The sequence below is a fragment of the Labeo rohita genome, chromosome 10, assembly GCF_022985175.1.
Source record: "Labeo rohita strain BAU-BD-2019 chromosome 10, IGBB_LRoh.1.0, whole genome shotgun sequence".
In the NCBI taxonomy this organism is placed as follows: Eukaryota; Metazoa; Chordata; class Actinopteri; order Cypriniformes; family Cyprinidae; genus Labeo; species Labeo rohita.
Window position 1 is genome coordinate 19,597,401 of NC_066878.1, and position 23,263 is coordinate 19,620,663.

The 23,263-nt window shown below is 37.1% G+C and overlaps 1 protein-coding gene across 1 annotated transcript in view; it reads right to left on the reverse strand.

Annotated features, from left to right (window-relative positions):
* Positions 1 to 501: 501 nt before the first annotated feature.
* The window catches only part of LOC127172440 (uncharacterized), a 47,766-nt gene continuing 25,004 nt past the window's right edge, over positions 502 to 23,263 (reverse strand). Inside the window, exons 4-5 of the mRNA XM_051121704.1 lie at positions 984 to 1,115; positions 502 to 788 (exon numbers count right to left, since the gene is read on the reverse strand). Coding sequence (XP_050977661.1) covers positions 502 to 788; positions 984 to 1,115 — 419 coding nt within the window. The remainder of the gene's footprint in view (positions 789 to 983; positions 1,116 to 23,263) is intronic.

The following is a 23,263-nucleotide window of genomic DNA, read 5'->3' on the forward strand; positions in this document are numbered from 1 at the left end:
ATTTGCCAAAAAATAAACAAAACAATTTAAAAAATTACAATCGTGTTTTCCAGTCAAGAGGGTAAACAGAATATTTATTTATTTATTTATTTTACCATACATGTTCAAGGGGACACAGTTTATTTAGTTTGGAAAAAAATCTTCAATGAAAAATTTCAAAGTAATATTTTTATTCATAACAATGTGTAATACCATGGGATAACTATTTTTTACCTGTTCTTTGAGGTTTTGTCAATATTATTCTGTAGGCTAGTAATCTAAAAATAGGACCCCTGTGCATTTATCTCTAATTTACATCTTCAAAACCAAATTACATTAATTATACATGTTTTTTCTCAGTTAAAAAAAAAACTGAGTGAAATGATGCAAAAGCTTTGAGTGTGGATTAGTAATCTGACCCCCTGGTATTAAAGAGAAAAAAATGCTGACCCTCATCACTATCAAATTGCTCATTCCTGCTGTAAAGGTGCAGAATGACAGAAATCACATTCTGAAAAGCTCCTATCCTCTTAAGGGAAACAGCAGGTAACCACTGAATGTGTTGAAATGTTTATTGCTTTCATCGTATATCCTTCTGCCAGACCAAAGATTCACATAGACGACATCTCCAACCTCCAGGATCAACACAACTCCTTTCGAGGAGTTTAAAACACCCTGACTCTGATGAGCATGTGCCGTAACCACCCGCTGTCCATTCTTCATAATGGAGGCAGTTGATGCCTCTGAGTTAACACCAGCGACAGAGAAGCTGAACCAGTACGCTCCTTTCAGTGGGGCTGTAAAAATACCTGAATCAAATAACAAGAGATAAAGAGAATTAGCTGTTTCCTGTATGATTGCTTAACTACCAAACACAGTGTAATAGTTTTGAAACATTGCAGTTCATTTAATTCTCTTTTTCACATTATACAACTGCAGAGAGTTTTGAACAAAGCAGAATGATTCTCATCTGAGTTTCATGGTTCTATTTCATTGATAATTACCTGTTATTGGGTTGTAGGCATTTCCTACATTTGTGTAGACGTTCTTGTAGGTTAGTGTGATATCAGTGGTAAAAGGACCAACATGTCCACTGCCAGATTGCATCAGTGAAGTTGAAAATGCTATCTCTCTGTCTGTGATTGAAAAACAATATTTTGATATACTACTGTATTACGCTGCAAATGTTACATTATTCAGACACGCTGTATCACCTCTGTTTTCCTTTTTCAGCTCCTCCACTTGACTCTGAGTAAGGTTTGAAATTTCTGTGAATTAATAAAAATTGTTCAGTGATTATAATGATTATAATACTTATTGTAATAGACAAAACAGAATTTACACCTTAAACAGACAGTTTTACACTAACAATTTCACTATACAGTGCATCACAACTGTGTTGTACTCTGAGGATCACTGATAAAAGAATGAATATTTTGGTGAGGTACCATCAGTTTTCTTGTTCAGCTCTTCCAGGATGAAGGTCTGTTGTTCTGCAGCTTTCTCAGTGTCCCTCAGTCGCATCTCTAAGGCTTATTTTAGTAGAGAGATAACACAGTTCACACTCAGTTTTACACTATTATTTACACTATGCAGTGTATTACAATTGTGTATTACTCTGAGGATCACTGATAAATGAATGAATGTTTTAATGAGGTACCATCAGTTTTCTTGTTCAGCTCTTCCAGGATGAACGTCTGTTGTTCCCTCAGTCGCGTCTCTAAGGCTCTGATGTTTGCTTTCTGCTCTGTAACGGTGGCGGTTAGTTCTCTCAGTGCTGCATGGATGTCAGGGAAGCTCAGATGACAGTATTGTTGGCTGTCAGTTGAAGTTTCATCTGTTGGAGATGGATTCTGTCTGCTGTCCTCAGAGCTGAGCTGTTGACTGATCTCATTCTCAGCGCGCCCTCCATCGACCTGCTGCTGTACCACAAACAGCAGCAGGATATATAACAAACCCTTCATTCTTCACTGATGTTTGTGTCCAGCTCTTGCTCTGCAATCCCCACAGCTCCTCATGCTCTATTTATAGTGTGCTGATTTACTGTTTTTTGTCCTTTTTATTAAGCTTCAGATAAAAAGTAGTTCCAGTTAATTTTTAATCATAGTTAGTTGATCTTTAGCTCTATTCACAATGTTTGTGCAACGTGTCCTCCAACCATTATGGACCTATATAACCATATAGGTCGTTTGTCACTTCTTGTAAATATGGTAGTTTACTAAATTAGCGCTCCTACTCACTTAAAATAGTTGGGTTAAAAATGACCCAACAGATAACCCAATGGTGGGTTACTATAGCACCTACCTAATGTTGGGTTATTGTAACCCAGTGGATTGGGTAGTGAGTTTTACCCAATGCATTGGGTCATAAAATAACTATGTAATTGTTGCTATGTAATTAAAAAATAATATACAGTATACAAATATTTTGAAAACACTTTAATTCCATTACATTTAAAGTTGCAAGTACTTTAAATGTAACTGGTTGACACTGTGTTATTAATCACTTCCTGCAATTGTATCAGTTTACAAGATAAATATAAATTCACAAATAAACAAACAGGACAGCTAGTACAGACAATGCAATAACAGTGGCAATAGGTTTGGGAGAGTCAATGTTCAATCTGTAAAATAACTGAAAGCATGTATCAACTGCTTGTAAAAGATGGTCTTGCTTCAGTGCCATTTCTCCCACAATAATGAAGACTTGATTTTATCCCAAAACTGCAGGAAATGAGGGAAATGCCTTTGTTGCTCCTCCTCCTCCAAATACAGAATGACATTTGTTCCAACCTTTAAACTAAATTTAAAATGGATAAAATTTAAATGGTAAATATGTACACATCCATCGGATCAAATAACACCAAAAAAAAAAAAAATAAAATAAAATAAAATAAATAAATAAAAATAATATTATTATATATGTCATAATGTCATATGTCATAAATGATGCACTTACCCACTTTGTATGGCAATGAAGGGAGGATATCTGGCAGGGTTTTAATGCAACTTTGTTGCAATCTCCAAGACCATCTTAAATAGAAAGAACAATGGATTAATCTCCAAACAAGAATGGAAAAAAATCTGCACTTTTTAGAGCCATGGTAGCAGTCTTTCATTTGACTTCTTACTGTTGTAATAATGGATTAATGTCTGTTATATATCAGTTTGATTAGCCAGGTTACAAGAGTGGAGTTTGTATCATTGTATACAGGTGTGGGGATTTTTGAACTCATTCTGCGTGTTACATTGTTATGCTAGTCAGTGGTAACGTGTGTGTATCAACGTATGAGTTATGCAAAAGCTATATCACGCTTGTAATTGTACTGTTAGACTCTGTAAAAGCAGGCTGTAGTCATCTGTGGACTCATGCCCTGATCTAGACTGATCTAGAATCTAATGCCAAATTCACATTTCAAAGAAGCATTTTTGAAAGTAGCATGTGTCTCTACATACTGTTTAATGCTGCTCTGAATGACATAAATGGATTTACAGAGCAATTACAAGTACACTCAGATTCTGAAACGGGTCAGAGCTGGAAGTTAGTCTACCTTTTATGCTGCATAGCATCTATACAGAGCCTTAATTCAGCAATGTAAAGACACCTTTACAGTTCTCTTGTTCGTGTGATATTTGCTCAAAGGGTTAGTTCACCCAAATCGTTTGTCATTATTTACTCATCCTCAAGTTGTTCCAAACCTATATGAGTTTCTGTCTTCTGTTGAACACAAAAGAAGATTTTGAAGAATGTGTTTTTATTCATACTGCGAAAGTAAAATATATTTTGCAATCAGTAGAAAAAAAAAGAACAGAGATGTGAAACAACATGAGAATGAATAAATGATAGCCAAAGTTAATTTTTTATTGGGGTGAATTAACACTTTGTGTTGGTGTGCCTGTCAGTACATAATGTAAAATATTACAATTTGGCATGAAAATACAGAGCAGGATTTGCTCACCAGAGGAAATAACCAGAAGGTCCAAGGCTGTCTTCTTTGTCTTGCAGTATGTGAATATTTGTTGAGACTCATGCCCTTGACATGTGGGTATACTACACCTTAGTCCAGAGCCATCTAAAATGAACAAAGAAAAAGGGAACAGTTAAAATCTAACATTGACATAGGATAATGACATTTCCTACTTCTGTTCAAAATATAATTAAAATCTTGCGTGTTATTATCTATCAATTGAAAAACAGAGACATGCATTTTTATGTTTTGTGAGTTCCATATCCTATTCTAATTAACTAACCGGTTTAATACAGTACACCAACAATCACACTATGAAAAATATTAGACAAATCATTCCAAACAGCAAACAGATCAAAACCGTACTACATTATAACAAGATTATGACTTCACACAATCGCATACAAAATTAAACATGAGAACATGATAAATAAAATAAATATCAATTACTATATGAATACTTTAAACCCATTTTTATTGTACTTAATATTTTCTTTTTCACAAACTGTTACATACTGTGTATATATTACAAACTGTTTGAACTTTTCTAAAAGTTTTTTATGTTTGTGCGCTTGGAAATGGATCTTTAATTAGCCTTATTATTTTGCATTTAAGCCGCTTTTTGAGCATAAATGTAATTACATTCTAAAAAAAGGAATTGTTGCATGTAAATTATTTTGCTTCATTATCATTTAACCCATAACATGGTGTACTTTCACCAAAGTGTTATAGTTAAGACGTGTATGGGGTTTTGACACTGGAACTTTCAGGAACGTTTAAAATTGTGTAAAAGCATCCTGTTCAGACCCTATTATATAGTAGATACAAACAGTAATAATTTAATTTCACATGAACAGCTGGTATGTCACAATACCTTGAAACCGATAATGGTGTCTTTTTATAATTCATGATAATAATGCTCCGTTCTCTGCCATGTTCCGTTTTTTCGTGGTTGAAGTAGCGGCGTGTAATCAGTGTAAGTTAGCTCAAAATAATCACGTTACAATCACGTGATTGATCTGGTAACCAGCAACTTTCTAGAGATAAAATGTTTCATTTCTGTTTTGTAGCGTTTTAATTTTACACTGTAGTTTGCTGACAAAAGGACGTGACATATAATTTTTCTTATATCTTTAAAGTACATTATCCAAACTCTTCAAAACTTTTAATATATGAAGAACAAGTCATTCTGAGGAAACATGCTTAGTTTTTTATGGATTTATAATGTTCTAAAGGCTAACAGAAAATTGAAAACTATCAGATATTTCAGCTGGTTTTCCACTAGATGGATCATAGGATAAGAAATATTTTTTGAATGATAAGATGGTTTAGTCTTTTCATTTACATTTGTGATTTTGCCTGCATTACTAAACTTTAATGCAGGCAAAATGATTTCACAAATGCTTATAGATCACAATCATTTAAAAAAAATGTTTATAGATAATTAAAGGTTTTGGTAACACTTTACAATAAGGTTTTATTTGTTCATTTGTTATGAACAATATATTTTGACAATTTTTTTAAATATTTCTTAATGTTAGTTAAAAAAAAGTATCCATCTTAGTCCATGGTACATTAATCTTAACAGATACATCTTTACATTTTAATAAATAATGTATTAGTACATTTTGAACTGAACCCTCTATGGTACAGAATTCTATGGTACAATTAATTTCTACTTATTTCCTTGTATATATACATATTTGGGGTTTTCATTAGTTGTCAGTTATAATCATCAAAATTAAAAGAAATAAACACTTGAAATATATCAGTCTGTGTGGAATGAATGTATACATTATACAAGTTTCACTTCTTGAATGGAATTAGTGAAATAAATCAACTTTTTGAAGATATTCTAATTATATGACCAGCACCTGTATATATCTAATCAAGGTCTGAAGGCTTACTAAGAAGCTATAGGGGTAGGTGAGTTTTATTAGGGTTGGACCTGAACTCTGCAAGGTTTCAGCTCTTCAGGACTGGAGTTTGCCACCCCGGAGTTCAGTGACTCAAATTACGGTTATGTTAAAACATAATTATCACCACGTGACTTTTGACTTTTGCTCTTGGCTTGTCTGAACAACAAAAACTAAACAAAAGCTGATTAAAAAAAATGATTTGTCCTGTAGTGATTCTGCATATTAATATCAGGTGTCTTCAATAACGGTCAATCATCACTAAATGAATCGCTTAATTATCTCATTAACTTTAACACTACTTCAGTATTCATTTGAACACTCTTGAGCAGGGGTGCTCAACCCTGGTCCTGGAGATTGACTTTCCTGGAGAGTTCAGCTTTAACCCTGACCAAACACACCTGAACCAGCTAATTAGGATCTTAAGGAGCACTTGATAATTACAGACAGGTGTGTTTGATTAGGGTTGGAACTAGTGTTGTCAAAAGACCCGGTACTTCGGTACCAAGTCGGTACTAAAAAAATTAAATGTTACGGTACCAGGTTTTCTTAAGTACCGGTGGTACCGAGCACCCGGTCAACCCGGTTCTTACTGCGCTATGCGAAAAGTGCGCAGTTGCGTTTTCTTCATAAAACCACAGAGACACGGCGACCGGCGGTGCTGCTGATGCGGCTGCTCTGAATCCGCTTGTTGTAAAGAAAGGAGGAAGGAGCCACGCGTGGAAATATTTTGTATTTGCGACTGATGACAAGAGCAACATCATAGATCATCAGAAACCCATTTGCAAACGGTGCATCGAAGTTCTTTCTCAAAAGGAGGAAATACAACTTAATAAAACACCTCAAAGACCGACACCAAAATTTAATGAAAGAGTTCAAGCAGGTAAGTTTTCGTTTAATTTTATATTTAGAGCTTTTGTTATAAAAATTATACCTTAAATAAACATCGCCATTTGCTTAGTTAATCGTTAGCATAAGCGCGGCTAATGCTAACGCGAGTATTAGAATAAACTTCTTTATTACGTGTTTAATGCTCTTATAGCGTTTATTTAAAAAAAAAAAAAAAAAAAAAAAAAAAATACAGGACATGATAGTGTGGTATTTTTACACACCTGAGGCTTTTAAATGACCTGTGTGGCTAAAATATGTGTGTTAGAGAACAAATGTACAAATGTATGGTTAATGTTTATAGCCTTAAAATCGGTCCATCAGAAAAGCATGGCTATGAAATATAGTTTGCGCAGTTTGATTAAATACAAGTACAGTCAAATACAGTCCTGTATAGTTTGGTAAAAGATACTATTCATTAACATGACTTAATATTATCTAACATCAAGTTACAGTGAGTGAACATTAATTAATGTGTGTGAATGTTGTTTTATACAAACATTTGATGGTTCATGTTTGTTCATTGTGCGTGAAATAATGTTAACAGATACAATTTTTAATTTAAAATAAATTAATACATTTTGAAATTAAGAGAATAATTGCTATGTAACACTTGTTTAAGTCATGTTAAATGTTATCTTTTTGTAAAGTGTTTTTAATACTACAGTTTCCGTCTGTGTAACATTGATATCTTACACTCAGTATAAGTAATCTTATCTAACTTTGTTATAAAAAGCTGAGGTTTGTTATTTACTGAAAAGTTATATATAAAGTTCTGTTTAGCTGGTGTCAATCTAATATTGCATTTAGTCAGACTCAGTCAATTGTTTTACTCAAGTATATTATATTTTCCTTTTACAGCTGCAGGCTGAAGAAGACCACGAACCAAACTCCTAAGCAGACAACGGTTCCAGATGCTTTTCAGCAGCAGAAGTATGACAAACTCACCTGAGGCAAGAAAACTGAACCGAGCTGTTGCTGAATTCACATGTATGGATCAAGTGTCAGTTTATACAGTGAAAAATGGGGATTTCAGCAAATGCTTCACCTCAGCCCAAAATACCAGCTTCCAAGTCAAAACTTTGTTTTATTTTTGTTTGTTATAAATAAAAATAGTGTGTTGTTCAATTCATGTTTTTGTGTTTTGATTTTGTACCGAAATTGGTACCGAGAACTGTGGATTTTCACTGGTATTGGTACCGAATACTGAAATTTTGGTACCGTGACAACACTAGTTGGAACTAACTCTGCAGGAAAGTCGATCTCCAGGAAGAGGGTTGGGCACCCCTGCTCTTATGGACTCAAATAAACTACCGGGAGAGTTCATTTAACCCTTTTTTTTTTTTTTGTTTTTTTTTTTTTTTTTTTTTTTGGTCTCTGTCTCTAGAATTTTCTTCTCTCCTGGATTTAATGTTGCCTTTACATTGTAAAGAGGTCCATCTTTGTTTCATGAAGTACCATTTTCAAACTGAGTAGTCAACGAGTTCTCTAGTTATTTATTATATTATTTAAATGTTATTTGAGTTAAATGTTTATTGTAAACAGGTATTTACTGAATTTATTTGTTGTTTTTAAATGTATTTGCAGTCTGTGCAGAGGTCACCAATCTTCATATTAATCACAAAAATTTGCAAAAAAATAAAACAATACAAAAATGACAATCGTGTTTTCCAGTCAAGAGGGTAAACAGAATATTTATTTATTTTACCATACATGTTCAAGGGGACACAGTTTATTTAGTTTGGAAAAAAAATCTTCAATGAAAATTTCAAAGTAATATTTTTATTCAGAAAAATGTGTAATACCATGGAATAACTATTTTTTACCTGTTCTTTGAGGTTTTGTCGACATTATTCTGTAGGCTAGAAATCTGAAATAGGACCCCTGTGCATTTATCTCTAATTTACATCTTCAAAACCAAATTACATTAATTGTACATGGATTTTTCTCAGTTAAAAATAAACTGAGTAAAATGATGCAAAAGCTTTGAGTGTGGATTAGTAATCTGACCCCCTGGTATTAAAGAGAAAAAAATGCTGACCCTCATCACTATCAAATTGCTCATTCCTGCTGTAAAGGTGCAGAATGACAGAAATCACATTCTGAAAGCTCCTATCCTCTTAAGGGAAACAGCAGGTAACCACTGAATGTGTTGAGATGATTATTGCTTTCATCGTATATCCTTCTGCCAGACCAAAGATTCACATAGACGACATCTCCAACCTCCAGGATCAACACAACTCCTTTCGAGGAGTTTAAAACACCCTGACTCTGATGAGCATGTGACGTAACCACCCGCTGTCCATTCTTCATAATGGAGGCAGTTGATGCCTGTGAGTTAATAATACCATAGACAGAGAAGCTGAACCTGTACGCTCCTTTCAGTGGGGCTGTAAAAATACCTGAATCAAATAACAAGAGATAAAGCAAAGAATTAGCTGTTTCCTGTATGATTGCTTAACTACCAAACACAGTATAATAGTTTTGAAACACTGCAGATCATTTAATTCTCTTTTTCACATTATACAACTGCAGAGAGTTTTGAACAAAGCAGAATGATTCTCATCTGAGTTTCATGGTTCTATTTCATTGATAATTACCTGTTATTGGGTTGTAGGCGTTTCCTATGTTTGTGTAGACGTTCTTGTAGGTTACTGTGATTTCAGCGGTAAAAGGACCAACATGTCCACTGCCAGATTGCATCAGTGAAGCTGAAAATGCTATCTCTCTGTCTGTGATTGAAAAAAACTTAAGCAATATTTTGATATACTACTGTATTACGCTGAGAATGTAATTTTACAATATTCAGACACCCTGTATCACCTCTGTTTTCTTTTTTCAGCTCCTCCACTTGACTCTGAGTAAGGTTTGAAATTTCTGTGAATTAATAAAAATTGTTCAGTGATGATTGTAATACTTATTGTAATAGACAGAACAGAATTTACACCTTAAACAGACAGTTTTACACTAACAATTTCACTATACAGTGCATCACAACTGTGTTTTACTCTGAGGATCACTGATTAAAGAAGAAAATGTTTTGGTGAGGTACCATCAGTTTTCTTGTTCAGCTCTTCCAGGATGAACGTCTGTTGTTCCCTCAGTCGCGTCTCTAAGGCTCTGATGTTTGCTTTCTGCTCTGTAACGGTGGCGGTCAGTTCTCTCAGTGCTGCATGGATGTCAGAGAAGCTCAGATGACAGTATTGTTGTCTGTCAGTTAAAGATTCATCTCTCAGAGTGTCTGTTTGAGATGGATTCTGTCTTCTGTCCTCAGAGCTGAGCTGTTGACTGATCTCATTCTCAGCGCGCCCTCCATCGACCTGCTGCTGTACCACAAACAGCAGCAGGATATATAACAAACCCTTCATTCTTCACTGATGTTCGTGTCCAGCTCTTGCTCTGCAATCCCCACAGCTCCTCATGCTCTATTTATAGTGTGCTGATTTACTGTTTATTGTCCTTGATTTATTTTGCTTCAGATAAAAAGTAGTTCCAGTTAATTTTTAATCAGAATTAGTTGATCTTTAGCTCTATTCACAATGTTTGTGCAACATGTCCTCCAACCATTATGACCATATAGGTCGTTTGTCACTTCTTGTAAATATGGTAGTTTACTAAATTAGCGCTCCTACTCACTTAAAATAGTTGGGTTAAAAATGACCCAACAGATAACCCAATGGTGGGTTACTATAGCACCTACCTAATGTTGGGTTATTGTAACCCAGTGGATTGGGTAGTGAGTTTTACCCAATGCATTGGGTCATAAAATAACTATGTAATTGTTGCTATGTAATTAAAAAATAATATACAGTATACAAATATTTTGAAAACACTTTAATTCCATTACATTTAAAGTTGCAAGTACTTTAAATGTAACTGGTTGACACTGTGTTATTAATCACTTCCTGCAATTGTATCAGTTTACAAGATAAATATAAATTCACAAATAAACAAACAGAACAGCTAGTACAGAAAATGCAATAACAGTGGCAATAGGTTTGGGAGAGTCAATGTTCAATCTGTAAAATAACTGAAAGCATGTATCAACTGCTTGTAAAAAATGGTCTTGCTTCAGTGCCATTTCTCCCACAATAATGAAGACTTGATTTTATCCCAAAACTGCAGGAAATGAGGGAAATGCCTTTGTTGCTCCTCCTCCTCCAAATACAGAATGACATTTGTTCCAACCTTTAAACTAAATTTAAAATGGATAAAATTTAAATGGTAAATATGTACACATCCATCGGATCAAATAACACCAAAATAAATAAATAAATAAATAAATAAATAAATAAAAATAATATTATTATATATGTCATAATGTCATATGTCATAAATGATGCACTTACCCACTTTGTATGGCAATGAAGGGAGGATATCTGGCAGGGTTTTAATGCAACTTTGTTGCAATCTCCAAGACCATCTTAAATAGAAAGAACAATGGATTAATCTCCAAACAAGAATGGAAAAAAATCTGCACTTTTTAGAGCCATGGTAGCAGTCTTTCATTTGACTTCTTACTGTTGTAATAATGGATTAATGTCTGTTATATATCAGTTTGATTAGCCAGGTTACAAGAGTGGAGTTTGTATCATTGTATACAGGTGTGGGGATTTTTGAACTCATTCTGCGTGTTACATTGTTATGCTAGTCAGTGGTAACGTGTGTGTATCAACGTATGAGTTATGCAAAAGCTATATCACGCTTGTAATTGTACTGTTAGACTCTGTAAAAGCAGGCTGTAGTCATCTGTGGACTCATGCCCTGATCTAGACTGATCTAGAATCTAATGCCAAATTCACATTTCAAAGAAGCATTTTTGAAAGTAGCATATGTCTCTACATACTGTTTAATGCTGCTCTGAATGACATAAATGGATTTACAGAGCAATTACAAGTACACTCAGATTCTGAAACGGGTCAGAGCTGGAAGTTAGTCTACCTTTTATGCTGCATAGCATCTATACCTTAATTCAGCAATGTAAAGACACCTTTACAGTACTCTTGTTCGTGTGATATTTGCTCAAAGGGTTAGTTCACCCAAATCGTTTGTCATTATTTACGCATCCTCAGGTTGTTCCAAACCTATATGAGTTTCTTTTGTCTTGAACACAAAAGAAGATTTTGAAGAATGTGTTTTTATTCATACTATGAAAGTAAAATATATTTTGCAATCAGTAGAAAAAAAAGAACAGAGATGTGAAACAACATGAGAATGAATAAATGATAGCCAAAGTTTATTTTTTATTGGGGTGAATTAACACTTTGTGTTGGTGTGCCTGTCAGTACATAATGTAAAATATTGCAATTTGGCATGAAAATACAGAGCAGGATTTGCTCACCAGAGGAAATAACCAGAAGGTCCAAGGCTGTCTTCTTTGTCTTGCAGTATGTGAATATTTGTTGAGACTCATGCCCTTGACATGTGGGCATACTACACCTTAGTCCAGAGCCATCTAAAATGAACAAAGAAAAAAGGAACAGTTAAAATCTAACATTGACATAGGATAATGACATTTCCTACTTCCGTTCAAAATATAATTAAAATCTTGCGTGTTATTATCTATCAATTGAAAAACAGAGACATGCATTTTTATGTTTTGTGAGTTCCATATACTATTCTAATTAACTAACCGGTTTAATACAGTACACCAACAATCACACTATGAAAAATATTAGACAAATCATTCCAAATAGCAAACAGATCAAAACCGCACTACATTATAACAAGATTATGACTTCACACAATCACATACAAAATTAAACATGAGAACATGATAAATAAAATAAATATCAATTACTATATGAATATTTTAAACCCATTTTATTGTACTTAATATTTTCTTTTTCACAAACTGTTACATACCGTGTATATATTACAAACTTTTTTAAACAACTTTTCTAAAAGTTTTTTATGTTTGTGCTCTTGGAAATGGATCTTTAATTAGCCTTATTATTTTGCATTTAAGCCACTTTTTGAGCATAAATGTAATTACATTCTAAAAAAAGGAATTGTTGCATGTATTTTGCTTCATTATCATTTAAACCATAACATGGGTGTACTTTCACCAAAGTGTTATAGTTAAGACGTGTATGGGGTTTTGACACTGGAACATTCAGGAATGTTTAAAATTGTGTAAAATCTAGCATCCTGTTCAGACCCTATTATATAGTAGATACAAACAGTAATAATTTAATTTCACATGAACAGCTGGTATGTCACAATACCTTGAAACCAATAATGGTGTCTTTTTATAATTGATGCTCCGTTCTCTGCCATGTTCCGTTCTTCGTGGCTGAAGTAGCGGCGTGTAATCAGTGTAAGTTAGCTCAAAATAATCACGTTACATGATTGATCTGGTAACCAGCAACTTTCTAGAGATACATTGTTTCATTTCTGTGTTTCGTAGCGTTTTAATTTTACACTGTAGTTTGCTGACAAAAGGACATGTAGTTTTGAATAAAAAGGCGACTTACCTTCACTCAGAATGGACGCGACACCGGATGAAAGAGGCTCCGCTGGTCTTAAAGGCGAGCGCGTCGGCCAAATATCTGAAATGCATGAAAAATTTCCCCCAAAACTGCCGAGACGAACAGAAAAAGTAAAGAAATCGTTTTTATACATTTGTAATTAAATTTTAACCCAACTGGTTGCGTTGTTATAGAAATAACCCAACAAAGTGACCCAACATGTTTAACCCAGATATTGGGTACAGTAAATAACCCAACGTTTTTTAGAGTGTATGGACAGCATGACACTTTCATATTATTGCATTGTGCCCTTTTTTGCATCATAATTTGGGTTCCATGTAGCGCATTGCGTTATAACAGCACAACTAACATGGGTTCAATCCCAGCGAGCACCAAAGCGTCTGCCAAATACAAAAAAGACATTATTTTTACAGCAGCTAGAGAGCACTTATCTGTAAAAAATAACTCGTAATGAGCTGCTTGCACATATGACCCATGGGGTTGTTTTTGGAGGAGGGCCATCTGTGTTGGTGGTATGTTAATCACAACATCTTTTTTTAAGCTGATATAGATTGTCACACCACTTTCTGATATCCATGTGCATACCTTACAAAGCTTACCAGGTTTACCACATTTATAACATGACAAAAAGAAACTAGGTGTAATTTGCATAAAATTTGTAAGTCATGTTTACATATATAATGTTGATGCATTGTGGCAATACTACTGAAACAGTGTGCATTTACTTCTTGGCCCACTATAATAAGTATCTGACAATTCTTTAAACTAAAGAACCAGTTTTACATTTATTTCTGTGGTGACTGTTATCATGCCACAGATGGAGTTGCTGATGGACTTAACTTGTGTTAAATCCACAAAATTCCTTTAAATGTTATTTCTCCCAGCATGCAACAACATCCTGTATCAACAGAAGGAGAACTGAATAAATGCATGATGTTTGTAAAACTCACCACATGGTTTAGAGCATTTTAGTAAAGTTATTCAACACAAAACTTGTCAATGACAAGTTGTAAATTCATTTTAAATTCAATGACATTACAAAATGAAATGTAATTATTAACCCGACTTACAACTTATCAAGTGCAAAAATGCCCTAGTTTCTGGGAAAGTGATTTACACTCATAAGATAACGTGTACAATGACTTGTTTTACAGTATCATGTGAGCTGTGTTTTTACATGATGCAAGTTAGTTATTACTGGTACGGCTGTAGTAAAGCACACAATGAAGGAGATGAAGAACGAAAACAGTATTTATTTTAAATATAAAAACTGTAAACTTTGGAGATTGCAGGAGAATAACACTAACCATATGTCTCGCTATTCTCAAATTTCAAACATTAATTTTATGAATGTTTATTAATAATGTGATGTCGGATCAAACTAAAGTCTGCTTCACATAGCGATTCCAGAAAATACATGGATAACGTATCCCCTGATTTGTCCCGGAATCATTTGATTTTGGTTCATTCACAATGCCTGGAATCTGTGCTTGCTTTCACGCACAATCCGTAAAGATCCAATAAAGACACGTGACATTTGGATGTGACATGTAAATCGATGTGTACCGTTAAACTGGCGAACGACCTCAGGTAGTTTTTATTCGCACTATACTCTCTGTGTAATAACGAAAACATTTATTTCAGTTAAAAAAGGTGTCCATAATTCTCATTATTTTTTAGTAAACAAAACCACATCTCCGCCATTTATGCATACAGAGACAAATGTAACATGCAGGATTCATATTTAAACCGTATTTTCGTGGAGGAGAAATGTTGAGGAATAGTGTTTCTCAACGGGGGCGTTCAGAGAGCATCGGGGGGGCGCTCAAAGCAATATTTTTGAAAGGGGGGCGCTGTTCTTGGGGGGCGTTTGGTTAACGGGGTCATCGGATGCCCATTTTCCACAAGTTGATATGATTCTTTAGGGTCTTAATGAAAAGTCTATAATATACTTTGGTTAAAAATTCTCAATGGTTGTGTAAAACAACACCCTTTTTACCTTGTCAGAATCAGCGCTGCAAAATTCATCTTGTTCTGGTCAAGGTTGCTGTAAAATGTTAATGAGCTCTGCTCGCCCCGCCCCTCTCTTCTCTCTGTGGAGTAACAAGCCAGTTTACTTTAGCCGCATTTAGTCATGTTTAGCTGCTAAACTTGCTAACTAGCACATTATTAGGAAAGGCAATTGCAAAGATTCATTACTTACTTAGGCCCATAGCTCCCAAGGGAGCATAGGCCATCGACAACACTTCGCCATCTATCACGGCTCTGGGCTGTCCTTTCTGCCTCCGTCCAGTTGGTCCCAATCTGCTTCAACTCCAAGTCTGCGTCTCACTCCCAACTGTTCCTGGGTCGGCCCCTCTTCCGCTTTCCCTGTGGATTCCAGTTTAAGGCCTGGCGCGTGATGCTGGAGGCTGGTTTCCTCAATGTGTGTCCTATCCAGCCCCACTTTCTTCTTAGAATCTGGCTTGTTATTGATTCTTGTCCCGCTCTCTGCCATAGTTCTTCATTACTGATCTTGTCTGGCCACCTGATTTTGAAGATGCGCCTCAGACAGGTGTTGAAGAATGTCTGTATCTTCTGCTGCGTCGCTTTGGTCATCCTCCAAGTCTCTGATCCATAGAGTAAGACCGATTTGACGTTGGAATTGAAGATGCACAGTTTTGTGGCCGTAGTGATCTCCCTTGACGCCCAGATGTTCTTTAACATGACAAAGGCTGATCGCGCTTTGCCAATTCTGGCTGTGACATTTCGGTCTGTGCCCCCCCTGCGTGTCAACAATGCTCCCCAGATACACGAAAGACTCGACTTCCTGAATTGGCTCTCCACCTACTGTGACTGGTGTACTGACAGTGGTGTTGATCTTCATGAGTTCTGTTTTCCTCCTGTTTATCACGAGCCCTGTCCTAGCTGATGTTGTTGCCAGTCGTGTGGTCTTGTCTTGCATCTGGTTGTGGTTGTGTAACAGGAGTGCCAGGTCGTCAGCAAAATCGAGGTCTTCCAGCTGCGTCCAAGGTGTCCACTGTATTCCATTGTTCCTGCTTGCCGTCGTCGTCTTCATGATCCAATCGATGACCAGCAGGAAGAGGAAAGGCGACAGTAGGCACCCCTGACGGACTCCGGTTCTGACCTCGAAACTATCTGACATCTGGCCTGCATGAGCTACCTTGCATGTCACATCTTGATAGGTGCACTTGATGAGGGAGATGAACTTCTTGAGTACTCCACAGTGCCTGAGCAATTTCCACAGCGTCTACACTGTCGAAAGCCTTCTCATAGTCTATGAAGTTGATGTAGAGGGGGGGAGTTCCATTCCAGTGACTGCTCTACGATGATGCGTAGGCTGGCAATTTGGTCGATACAGGATCTGTACCTACAGAAGCCTGCCTGATGGTCTTGGAGCTTGGCATCCACTGCCTCTTTCATCCTCTCCAATAGTTCTCTGTTCAAGACTTTGCCAGGCACTGGCAAAATTCATAAGAAAAGTCCAAAATTCATAAGAACTCCTTGCAAAGGAAAATGGTCTGCCACATCCTAACGCTGCCTCTACACTGGATGCATCAAAGCGCACTTTCTGTATTTATTTGTCAACTTGTCGGTAGGGCAAGCTCGTGGAATGCGTGGAATCCCACAGAAATAGAACACGGCATCCGTTTACTGTTCTCACGCTCAGTTACTGAAGGACTGATTATAAAAGAATTACCTGTTGCGCTGTTCGCTGCTAGTTTACACCAATACTCCCGCTTCTAGACTAGACGGTGTGTAATTTCCTTAGCAACGACTTTTTACTTAAGTGTTCGCTTGACTTTCTGTAGCGCAGCTGACGAACTTTCCGTCAAAACAATAGCAAGCATTTAGACACGATAAAGTATATGTTTTTTTTCTTGTTTAGAAAAAAATTAATATGAAAGCTTTTTGTTTGCTGATTGGCTGCAGCTGGTTTGAATGCCAAATTTCTAAAGAGTTTATTCATTCCACACATTCTACATGGCCTTTTTGCTCATTGTAATAATAATGTTTTTAAAAGCCAAGTCAAATCAAATACGTGATAAATGGCATGTGACATTCAATCACATATTTAAAAAATAATAATTATGTGTGGGATAATGTGGGCTGTTATATTTGGGTTCAAATGCATGCTTTTAAAATAGGCCTATATATTCTAAAAAAAATATAGCCTATAATATACACTACGATTAAAAAATAAAGGTCAGTAAGATTTGTTAATTGATAAAAAGGTTGCATTTGTTTGTTTAAAAAATACAGTAAAAACAGTAAATCTACCATTTGAAAAAAAAAAAAAAAAAAAACTTTCTATTTGAACATATTTTAAAATGTGTTTTCCTCTCATGCTATGCTTCATTACTCCAGCTTTCAGTGTCACTTGATCTTTCAGAAATCATGCTGACTACAACAAATATAAATCAGAACAGCACTAAAATAGTAACTGTTTTGAAAATGAGGAGCATATTTTTCCCATCTTTCTACAACCCCAATTCCAGAAAAGTTTGGACGTTTTGGACGTACAGCACAGCCAATTCATTCAGTAGAAAAGAAAATTGTGTGAGGAAAGCAAGCGTGGTTAAAACATTTCTAAAAAAAATTTAAATCAGTAGATTGGGATATTTCAAGAAATTGAGATCACGTGAGCAAGTACGACACGAGAACATTTTGAAGGAACTGAAAAGGTGTGCGGGTAATTAATCGGGGTGCAGGGTGCATTCAGCCTGGCCGACTTGGGGATATAGGTTGGATCTGTTGGAGACGTCCGACAGATAGAGTATAGGCACCAACGGGAGCCCACGGGGGAAACGAAGCCATTATGAGGAAATCCCAGAGCAAGCTCGCTAAATATGATACACCGGTATTTCATCAAATGAGAAAATTATACGGCCAAAAATGCATGCAAGATATGGATAAGTTGGTTAAATATCATGATTTCCGAAAGAAGGTACACTAAGTGCTACAAGGTTTCTTTTTCAAACAACGCCTATGATAGATTAAATTCAATTCAATTCAAATTTATTGGTATAGCGCTTTTAATGATACATATCGTTGCAAAGCAACTTTACACGAAATTGACATTTTTACAATATACAGTGGGTACGGAAAGTATTCAGACCCCCTTAAATTTTTCGCTCTTTGTTATATTGCAGCCATTTGCTAAAATCAATTAAGTTCATTTTTTTTCCTCATTAATGTACACACAGCACCCCATATTGACAGAAAAACACAGAATTGTTGACATTTTTGCAGATTTATTAAAAAAGAAAAACTGAAATATCACATGGTCCTAAGTATTCAGACCCTTTGCTGTGACACTCATATACTGAACTCAGATGCTGTCCACTTCTTCTGATCATCCTTGAGATGGTTTTACACCTTCATTTGAGTCCAGCTGTGTTTGATTATACTGACTGGACTTGATTAGGAAAGCCACACACCTGTCTATATAAGACTTTACAGCTCACAGTGCATGTCAGAGCAAATGAGAATCATGAGGTCAAAGGAACTGCCTGAAGAGCTCAGAGACAGAATTGTGACAAGGCACAGATCTGGCCAAGGTTACAAAAACATTTCTGCTGCACTTAAGGTTCCTAAGAGCACAGTGGCCTCCATAATCCTTAAATGGAAGACGTTTGGGACGACCAGAACCCTTCCTAGAGCTGGCCGTCCGGCCAAACTGAGCTATCAGGGGAGAAGAGCCTTGGTGAGAGAGGTAAAGAAGAACCCAAAGATCACTGTGGCTGAGTTCCAGAGATGCAGTCGGGAGATGGGAGAAAGTTGTAGAAAGTCAACCATTACTGCAGCCCTCCACCATTCGGGGCTTTATGGCAGAGTGGCCCGACGGAAGCCTCTCCTCAGTGCAAGACACATGAAAGCCCACCTGAAGGACTCCAAGATGGTGAGAAATAAGATTCTCTGGTCTGATGAGACCAAGATAGAACTTTTTGGCCTTAATTCTAAGCGGTATGTGTGGAGAAAACCAGGCACTGCTCATCACCTGTCCAATACAGTCCCAACAGTGAAGCATGGTGGTGGCAGCATCATGCTGTGGGGGTGTTTTTCAGCTGCAGGGACAGGACGACTGGTTGCAATCGAGGGAAAGATGAACACGGCCAAGTACAGGGATATCCTGGACGAAAACCTTCTCCAGACTGCTCAGGACCTCAGACTGGGCCAAAGGTTTACCTTCCAACAAGACAATGACCCTAAGCACACAGCTAAAATAACGAAGGAGTGGCTTCACAACAACTCTGTGACTGTTCTTGAATGGTCCAGCCAGAGCCCTGACTTAAACCCAACTGAGCATCTCTGGAGAGACCTAAAAATGGCTGTCCACCAACGTTTACCATCCAACCTGACAGAACTGGAGAGGATCTGCAAGGAGGAATGGCAGAGGATCCCCAAATCCAGGTGTGAAAAACTTGTTGCATCTTTCCCAAAAAGACTCATGGCTGTATTAGATCAAAAGGGTGCTTCTACTAAATACTGAGCAAAGCGTCTGAATACTTAGGACCATGTGATATTTCAGTTTTTCTTTTTTAATAAATCTGCAAAAATGTCAACAATTCTGTGTTTTTCTGTCAATATGGGGTGCTGTGTGTACATTAATGAGGAAAAAAAATGAACTTAATTGATTTTAGCAAATGGCTGCAATATAACAAAGAGTGAAAAATTTAAGGGGGTCTGAATACTCTCTGTACCCACTGTATGTAGTAGTAGCTTGATGTACATATGGTAGAGATGTGTGGTAAAGATCAATTAATGACGTAATCAAACAGACAAAGAACACTATAAATTAGTAGCAGAATTCGGTAGTGCTGTATGTTGTTTCAGGGTTGGTATTATCTGAAGTCCTCTGTGGGGTTGGCATCATCTCAAGTGTTCTGGATCCACACTGGAGCTTGTGAATTCCTAGTTACCACGGGATGTCAATCCCATGGCAAAAACAAAGAACAAATAGGAACATAATTAGCGTAGCTGCTGTTCAAACTAAGAAAAAAAAGATTTGTTAAACCAGAGCTAAAAGATTAATAATGAGCATTTGATCAGATATAACTGCAGGAAAAGTTTATGAGATGCATTATTTGAATGCTTGGCTAAAAAGATGTGTCTTTAATCTAGATTTAACCAGAGAGAGTGTTTCTGAACCCCGAATGTCATCAGGAAGGCTGTTCCAGAGTTTGGGTGCCAAATGTGAAAAAGCTCTACCTCCTTTAGTGGACTTTGCTATCCTAGGTACTACCAACAGTCCAGAGTTTTGTGACCTTAGGGAGCGTGATGGATTGTAGCGTGGTAGAAGACTAGTTAGGTACGCAGGAGCTAAACCGTTAAGTGCCTTATAGGTAAGAAGTACTATTTTATAGCTGATGCAGAACATAATAGGTAGCCAGTGCAGAGACTTTAAAATTGGGGTAATATGATCATATTTTCTTGACCTGGTAAGGACTCTAGCATTGAAGATGCAGGACAACCACCTAGTAGTGCATTACAATAGTCCAGTCTAGAGGTAGTGAATGCGTGAACTAGCTTTTCTGCATCTGAAACAGGTAACATGTTTCGCAGCTTGGCAGTGTTTCTAAGATGGAAGAATGCTGTTTTTGTAACATGAGAAATATGATTTTCAAAAGACAAGTTGCTGTCTAATATAACACCCAGGCTTTTGACTGTAGTGGAAGTAACAGTACATCAGTCTAGTTGTAAATTGTAAGTCAAAAGATTCTGTGTATTGTTTTTAGGTCCAATAAGTAATATCTCTGTCTTATCTGAATTTAATAGCATTAAATAATAAAATTATTAGTCATCCAATCTTTTACATTTTTAACACACTCTGTTAACTTCGATAATTCAGAAGTTTCATCTGGTCTTGTTGAGATATATAGTTGAGTATCATCAGCACTCAATGGAACAATGGAAACTAATCCAGTGTTTTCTAATAATATTATCAAGGGGCAGCATGTATACTGAAAATAGTAGAGGACCTAGAACAGATCCTTGTGGCACTCCATACTTTACTGGTGATAACTGAGATGACTCCCCATTTAAATAAACAAAGTGGTAGCAATCAGACAGGTAGGATCTAAACCATCTTAAAGCCTGCCCTTGGATACCTGCATAATTTTGTAGTCGATCTATTAGTATGTCATGATCTATAGTGTCGAACGCAGCACTAAGATCAAGTAAATCTAGCAATGAGATGCAGCCTTGGTCTGACGCAAGAAGCAAGTCATTAGTGATTTTAACAAGTGCAGTTTCTGTGCTGTGATGGGGCCTAAAACCTGACTGAAATTCTTCATAGATATCATTTTTTTGCAAGAATGAGCACAGTTGAGCAGATACAACATTCTCTAAAATTTTAGACATAAATGGAAGATTAGAAATGGGTCTGTAATTTGCCAGTTCACTAGGGTCTAGTTGTGGTTTCTTAATAAGAGGCTTAATAACCGCCAGCTTGAATGGTTTAGGGACATGACCTAAAGGTAACGATGAGTTGATAATATTGAGAAGCGGTTCTTCTGCCACAGGTAACAATTCTTTCAGTAATTTAGTGGGTACAGGATCTAACAGGCATGTTGTTGGTTTAGACACAGTGATAAGCCTTTTGTTCAGATGGTGGATGAGAAAAATGGGTTTATGACTTCTGTTCTCTTGCAGCATCATGGGGACAGACTGCGACCTGTGGCCTATTTTTCAAGCAAGTTAGATCCAGTAGCAGCAGGTCTGCCACGGTGTCTGAGGGCGGTGGCGTCTGCTGAGAAGGCTGTGATGGCGTCTAGAAAATTTGTAGGGACCTGACATTGATGGTGCAAGACGCAGTGTCCATGATTCTGCAAGAACAAAAAACATCGCACTTATTGATGTATCGTTGGTTACGATTCCACACTATCTTGCTCGATATGCTGAACATAACCTTTAAACGCTGTACAACCTTGAATCCTGCCAACCTCCTTCCGACAGAGGAGGATGGGGAGGAACATCACTGTTGTTTGACAGTGCTCGATCAAGTGTGTATGCCACGTCCAGATATTTTGGACACACCACTTGAAAATTGCAAAAAAAAAAAAAAAAGTCCTCTTTGTGGATGGTTCCGTGGTCAGAGATCCACAAACAGGTCAAAATAAAGTGGGCTATGCTGTAACGTCAGAATTTAAAATAGTGACCTCTGGCTCACTGCCATAAAACTATTCAGCACAAGCAGCAGAGCTTGTGGCTTTAACCGAGGCGTGCAAACTCATGACAAATAAATGCGTCACCATTTACACTGACTCACGTTACACTTTTGGAGTTTCGTATGATTTTGGAGCACCGTGGAAACACACGAAAATTTTTGAAGTCAGATGGGTGCCCAATATTACATGCTCCTTTAGTGGCAGCTTTACCAGAAGCCATTTTGCTGCCAGACGAGATAGCCATTTGTAGATGTGCAGCACACACGAATAACAAAGATTCCCCTTCAGAAACTCGAGCTGCGTCACAACGCTTTGGTGAATGCCTTCAGCGTGAATACGGTCTGAATCACATGTGTAATCAGTCCAATAGAGAAGCGAGACGTCATAGGTGGCTGACGTCACGGACCAGAAAGCTATAAAGCACGTGTGCTGGAACCGGCATTCAGCTTCATTCATTCAGCGAAGCGCTCTGTGTGTGTGTCTGTCTAACGTGCATAGTGTCTGTTTTTCTGTACTAGTTTGTACCACTTTATTTTGAGACACTATGCCAAAAAAGAGTCAAAAAGAGAAACACTCTGATAAAAGCAAGCCACGTTACAAGCCGTGTGTTCCTCCCTGCTCGCCTTTTATTCCGAGCGGGGATACACACAGTTTGTGCGTGGTTTGCTTGGGAGCGGATCACGCAGAGTCGACTCTCGAGAGGAACGCTGGTGAAGGCAGGACCGTTGAGGGCAGCCCCTGCTGGGGACGGGCGGGTTGCACCGCATTCCACGGTGTCCGTCTCTCCTCAGTGCCCTCAGGAGACCATCATGCGCACCCTGCCGGTGTTCCAGGACGCAGCCACCCCTGCGG